The 7,283-nt window shown below is 48.9% G+C and overlaps 1 protein-coding gene across 1 annotated transcript; it reads left to right on the plus strand.

The window, feature by feature from the left end:
• Positions 1-1,684: 1,684 nt before the first annotated feature.
• On the plus strand, positions 1,685-2,188 carry LOC138648614 (uncharacterized). Its single transcript, XM_069738402.1, has one exon. It carries the CDS (start codon positions 1,685-1,687, stop codon positions 2,186-2,188), a length of 504 nt encoding a protein of 167 aa, XP_069594503.1.
• Positions 2,189-7,283: the final 5,095 nt, after the last annotated feature.

Consider the following 7,283-nt stretch of genomic DNA (forward strand, 5'->3'; position numbering starts at 1 on the left):
ATATCTATTCCGTATTTTTGTATTAATTAAACCGAGATGATGACACATTCTTTTTTCTGATTTCTTTTTTTTCTATTTTTTTTTTATAGACCTTTTTTATTCCAGTTTTCACATGATTACAGGGCAGCCATCATTCCGAGATAAGCCTTACGGCAGCCGTATGGACCATAGGAGACATTAGACTGGAGATGTGCATTGGCTTCAGTGATGGGTGCCGTGGTCATTGTGCGGGGAGGATGAGGAGGTGAGCTGTGACCATCACCTATTGTGAATGGAGGATAACATGATAGCTATACATAGTGTACAGTAGGTGTTATCATTCATTGTGATAATAAGATAAATGATGAAAATAAGGTCTCTATAGAACCGGAATTGGCACCATATTATGCTTAAAGGGTTTGTCTGAAGCCAAAGATGAAATTCATATTAAATAGTTATCCATTTAATTAAATCTAACCACTCTTCTAATGTGTTTCAATTAAAAATTCCCCGCGGTTCTCTTTCTACTCTAGCTTTCTGTCTGCTGTTATTTTTATTTTTTTTTAACTTGTAATGACGTTTTGTTTTAATAGTCCAGCATGCACTAGGGATTCCCAAATGGGACGTCATCAGTCCCTGTTCCAGTTGATGACACAAAGTGTCATCAGTGACGTGAGATGCAGGGGCTAGTCCCTGCGCTATTGAGTATGCATCAGTTGTCAATTGCGCTCCCTGTGCTGTATTTCTTTGAATGATTACTGACATTTTCCTCTCCCTCGCCAGGTCTAAAGACAAATAACGAGCCAACAAAAGAGTGCACTGTCAGTGTGCATTGGAAAGACGAAAACACGGCAAGCAAGGAGAACAGAGACCAACCCAGCCTCTGGTATGGACGTCACCATCCTTAAAGGTAATCTGTCACTAGGTTTTTGTTAGCCGACATGAGAGCAGCATAATGTAGGAAAAGAGATACTGATTCCGATGATGTATCACTTAGTGTACTGCAGCAGAGCTGAGAGAGCTGCTCCAGCACAAACCACAGCTGACCCCACCCAAACCACAGCTCACCACTCAAACCACAGCTGGTCCCACCCAAACCACAGCTGACCCCGCCCACACCACAGCTGCTCCCGCCCAAACCACAGCTGACCCCGCCCAACCACAGCTGACCTCTCCCAAACCACAGCTGACCTTAGCCAAACCACAGCTGACCTCTCCCAAATCACAGCTGACCTTGCCCAAACCACAGCTGACCACACCCAAACCACAGCTGACCTCGCCCAAACCACAGCTGACCATGCCCAAACCACAGCTCACCCCACCACAGCTGACCCTGCCCACACCACAGCTGACCTCACCCACACCACAGCTGACCCAGCCCAAACCACAGCTGGCCTCGTCCAAACCAGAGCTGACCTCGCCCAAATCACAGATGACTTCACTCAAACCACAGCTGATCTTACCAACACCACAGTTGACCCCGCCCAAACCACAGCTGACCCCACCCACACCACAGCTGACCTCGCCCACACCACAGCTGACCTCGCCCACACCACAGCTGACCCTGCCCACACCACAGCTGACCCTGCCCACGCCACAGCTGACCCCACCCACACCACAGCTGACCCCACCCACACCACAGCTAACCGAGCCCAAATCACAGCTGGCCTAGCCCAAACCACAGCTGACCTCACCCAAACCACAGATGACTTCACTCAAACCACAGCTAACCTTGCCAACACCACAGCTGACCCCGCCCACACCACAGCTGACCCCGCCCACACCACAGCTGACCATGCCCCCACCACTACTGACCCTGCCCACACCACAGCTGACCCCACCCACACCACAGCTGACCACGCCCACACCACAGCTGACCCCGCCCAAACCACAGCTGGCCTCGCCCAAACCACAGATGACGTCACTCAAACCACAGCTGACCTTGCCAACACCACAGCTGACACCACCCAATCCACAGCTGACTCTGCCCACACCACAGCTGACCCCGTCCAAACCACAGCTGACCCAGCCCATACCACAGATGACCCCACCAAAACCACAGCTGACCCCGCCCACACCACAGATGACCCCACCAAAACCACAGCTGACACCGCCCACACCACAGATGACCCCACCAAAACCACAGCTGACCCCGCCCACACCACAGATGACCCCACCAAAACCACAGCTGACCCCGCCCGTTTCATAAGAAACAGTTTGTTAGGCAATCCCTGCATGTGTTGTGGCTGTTGAACAGCCACGAGACATGCAACTGCGAGAACTCGAAAATATTAGCTCAGTTAGCACCTGAGCATGCTTAGATAACACCTTATCCGAGCACGGTCTGTCATCACTAATTATTAGTTTTACAATGCTGGAGCACTGTACACTTATTATCATTGATTATCTCGCAGCTACATATGTAAATCAGAATTGTAGTGAGTGGTACAGAACATGAGGGATTGTGTACAGATAAGATCTTACAGGATCATTTGTCTATTTGTCTTTGGCAAATTGAACAAGCTAGATTCCCCAGGGCAATCCTGCTAACCTGTTCACCTGTCAACAGAACCCAGGCTATGGTTTATGGCAGCCTTGATGTCGTCAGTGGAAGGTCTGAAAACAGGCAAAATCTGCTGATGGTGAGGCAGGAGAGCGGTGAAGTCATAGGGAGTGGTACCGGAGGGCTGAGGGTGGTCCGTGATGGGCAGTGGGGCTGGAATTGTGACACCTTTATAGCTTCCACATTTTCTGCTTATCCCTTGCATAAATTATAAATATTAAAAATAATAAAAATATAAAGATGTAAAACTCTAGGGAAATCTGCATAACGTGAGTAGAGGGGATGTTCTGTATTTAATGTCAGCTCATCTGCAGTAAATGTGACCCTGTAGAAGAGAGACTGCGCTTTACTTGTTCCTTTTTTATTGTTGTTAGTGCTTTTTTTCCCTGGCAGCCCTGTCCGGGGCACATTTCCTGACATAGGGTATACGTGAGTTCCGTGACCTGGAAAAAATTACCCCAACCCCCTTAAACAGATCTCTTAACAATCTAAAGAATAAACTTCTAACGTACTCAAAACAGCAGACGGAGACATATGTTGGATTTAATTGGTCACAGCAGCCATTTTATTAAATAAAAGATAACAGAACTTTTATGACAACCCAGAATAGGAGGGGCGGTCCTCGAAGCCCCAAAGTTATAAAAAACTCAGTATCCCAAAAACTCCACAATGTTCAGCCCAGGATGAGTCTTACCCCCAGCCGTAAAGCACCAGCTCAGGGATAGATAACAACCAATCCTGGTCCACCGAACCCACCCCCATGCCAGGGGTCCATAAATCCACCTCACGCGGAATAACCGTACCGCGCCTTGTTAAATTCTCTCATGGGGTGTCCAGGACCTCTCAAGATCCCCACCCCATTGAACCACGATTTACCATTTCCACCGACTTCGAGGACCTCCACCCCCGCCAACTGCCGTGACAATACCCTGACAGCATTCACATAACAAAATAAATACATTTAGACGCCTCTTAAAACAATACTCCAAAAGCCCACATATGCCGACTTCACCCCCCCCATTACCCTAACCAAAAAAGGGAGGGTGGGCGGGAGATTCCTCACTTGTCACGCAGGCACCTAAAATGGATGCCTGCGTGAGGAGCGTGCCCCTTTTTATGTGCCCCCTCCCCACAGTCCCCTAGTTCCACCCCTTATTTTCAAAAAATGCCCCTAAAGCCACCCCTCAAGTTCCCAGTTAACCCCTTACCACCGTATCCCTTCTAACTGCTCCAGCTCCCCAGGTCCCACGTAACCCCGTCATGGCGGCCTCCCTTTACGTGCCGTGGGCCCCCAGTACGGCCTTTCTTGACATAGGGTATACGTGAGTTCCGTGACCTGGAAAAAATTACCCCAACCCCCTTAAACAGATCTCTTAACAATCTAAAGAATAAACTTCTAACGTACTCAAAACAGCAGACGGAGACATATGTTGGATTTAATTGGCCACAGCAGCCATTTTATTAAATAAAAGATAACAGAACTTTTATGACAACCCAGAATAGGAGGGGCGGTCCTCGAAGCCCCAAAGTTATAAAAAACTCAGTATCCCAAAAACTCCACAATGTTCAGCCCAGGATGAGTCTTACCCCCAGCCGTAAAGCACCAGCTCAGGGATAGATAACAACCAATCCTGGTCCACCGAACCCACCCCCATGCCAGGGGTCCATAAATCCACCTCACGCGGAATAACCGTACCGCGCCTTGTTAAATTCTCTCATGGGGTGTCCAGGACCTCTCAAGATCCCCACCCCATTGAACCACGATTTACCATTTCCACCGACTTCGAGGACCTCCACCCCCGCCACGAACACGAATGGCCTGACACCTTAGCCATTCATGTCCCTCCACACCTTCAAGCTTAATTCAATGCCACTACGGATAGCCAAACACCACATATCATTACCCACCGCGTTCAGGTGCACGCCATCAGCTCTCCAGTAAGCTCCTTGACCCGATTCCAAGTCCACATGTCTCACGGCCAACGCGCCATTCCTCACCATAAACCGAGATATGGCCCTGTTTATTTTAATCCGGGCCCTGTTCACCCCCTCGTGTGATCTAGCACCTCTCCATCTTTTACGGGGAATGATGTCGGACCACACCAACAACACTTTTGGAAACATGACCCAGAACCTCAGGATATCGAATTTGATATCCTTAATCAGCTCCCTACAAGACCGTTTAGCCAAATCATTCCCCCCTAAATGTATCACCACGATCTCCGGCACTCTATCCAGTCTAACAAAACGATGAAATTCAGGTAACCATTCCTTCCACACCATCCCCCTTTTACCGATCCATCGTAAAGTCACTGTCTCTCGAGAAAGACCCAACTGACGACCGTCCGGACGAACCGCAGCACGCAACGCAGCCCATACAACATACGAATGCCCCATGATCCAGACGAGCATCGGATCAGGCCCTGCAACACAGAAAGAAAGGCAACAAACAATTAACTTAACACAGCTTCTAACTCACAATAGGTTTGGGCGAACATACGACTGGAATCTTGAAGATTCCCACCTCCCAATTCTCCGAACCACATCCTCACCAAGGCCCCACCTAGCGGCCTCAGTCGCTGCCCCGATCCTGAAGGAGTGACCACTATATTGTGTTGCAGGTAAGCCCGCTGCCGCCAAACATTTCCTAAAAACAGAAATAAACTGAAAACGGGACAAGAAAGACCCATTTTCGTGCACCAAGAATGGCTCGTCTAACACCCCGCCCTTTGCCATGTACTTCTTCACGGATGCCACCGGGCACACCGGGGATCCTTCAACATTGAACAACACCACTTTGCACCCTTTCCCATACACGTCCGTTTTGGAAGCCTTAATAAACACTACCACCTTATTCCCTTCGACATCCATGTTTTCTCTTAACAAAATACCTTTTTTACTAACGGACGGGCTAACCAACTCACCTAACCGAAATGCCCCAAAGAAGGCCAAAGAAAAGGCTGCACAGAACAGAACCACTTCCCATTCGGAAAAACACACCTCTTGCAACTTCCGCTCAATGGCTGAGAGCACCTCATAAGATACGGGTCGGCGACCGTCCGAAGCCTTCCAGCCTTTCTTCCAACCCCGAACAACTTGCCGAACCAAGAAGGATTTCGTTATATCCTTACCCCCCCCTCCATTTAAGGTTGAAGGCTAGCCCCGCCAGAAACTTATTCAAACGTGTCACAGACCAACCTGCCTCCCAATGATGACCTAAGAACAACAACAAACCATACTCCTCCTCCATATCCTGGTCCATACTTGACATCCAGGATTCCCACAAGCTCCAAGCCTGATTATAATGAGACCAAGATGAATCCGCGAGCGATTTGGTAAATAACTCTGTTACGGCCCTCGCGGCAGGTTCCACAACTCCACTGGACAATCCCGGCCCGCGCTCTCCGCCTGTGGTGCCAAATCCCGGAAAAGCTGCCACTGAAATTGAGAAAGAGCAACAACTATTGGATTAGGCGCTGACAAGCTAACTTCAGATACAATCCATAAGTTAAACTTAAGACCCAGGAAAACCAAGTGCTGCAAGACCTTCACTACTGCAGGCGTAGCCGCTGACAACGAGTTTACCGCCGTCACCGTTCCAACATGCTCACAATGAAAAGAAATCTTCAAATTCCTCAATTTGTCACCCCACAGGGCCAACGCAACTACCCTGGGGAACAAATGCAACAGTAGCCGGTTGTTTGTTAACCCCTCCTCCTTCCATTCTTCCGGCCAAGCCGCTGCTGACCAGCTACCATGAAAGAAAAGACCAAAGCCACTCATTTCAACGACATGCACCAAAATGTCCAAGGAGGTAGCATCTGCCACCGGCTGAATCCACAGAGATCTGCCATTGTACTCATCCAGAAAATCCGCCCACATCTTCAAATCGTCCCGAAACTCTTTCTTTATCCTGATGAAATGCAAAGGGGACTTTACCCCTACTGTTGCCAAGGATAGGCGGCGGCAGAACGCTCGACCCATCGGCATGATCCTACATGCAAAGTTCAGTTTCCCTAACAACGATTGCAAACTGCGCAAATTTATCTTCTTCAAACCAATCGTATTAACCACATCTTGGCGCAACGCGGTAACCTTGTCTGCAGGTAGCCTACATTCCATTGCTACCGTGTCGATTTCAATGCCTAGGAAGCTCAACACTGTCACCGGACCAACTGTTTTATCCTCCGCCAAAGGCACCCCGAAGTTTTTTGTCACACTCTCCATTGTATGCAACAAAATCGAACAATCTGCTGATTCCGCTGGCCCTATAAACAGAAAGTCATCCAGATAGTGCGAACATGAGCGTATCCCAGACACATCTTTCACCACCCATTCTAGGAACGTGCTGAAGGCCTCAAAGTAAGCACATGAAATCGAGCAACCCATGGGAAGACAACGATCAACAAAGAAGCCGCCATCCCAAAAACAACCCAATAAATGCAAACTGTCAGGATGAACTGGCAACAAACGAAAGGCCGCTTCGATGTCGGTCTTAGCCAGCTTAGCCCCCTTTCCACATGCTCTAACCCACTCCATCGCTGAATCGAATGATAAGTACGACACCGAACTCAACTCGGGATCAATACCATCATTAACCGAAGATCCCTTCGGAAATGACAGGTGATGGATTAACCTAAATTTATTAGGTTCTTTCTTAGGGACCACGCCAAGAGGTGACACCCTCAGATTTGCAATCGGAGGGGCGACAAACGGGCCTGCCATTCTTCCCAGAGCAACT

The sequence above is a fragment of the Ranitomeya imitator genome, chromosome 9 (assembly GCF_032444005.1).
Source record: "Ranitomeya imitator isolate aRanImi1 chromosome 9, aRanImi1.pri, whole genome shotgun sequence".
Taxonomy (NCBI): Eukaryota; Metazoa; Chordata; class Amphibia; order Anura; family Dendrobatidae; genus Ranitomeya; species Ranitomeya imitator.

Coding starts and splice junctions, on each gene's coding strand:
- LOC138648614 (XM_069738402.1), top strand. CDS start 1,685: ATGACTTCACTCAAACCACAGCTAACCTTGCCAACACCACAGCTGACC.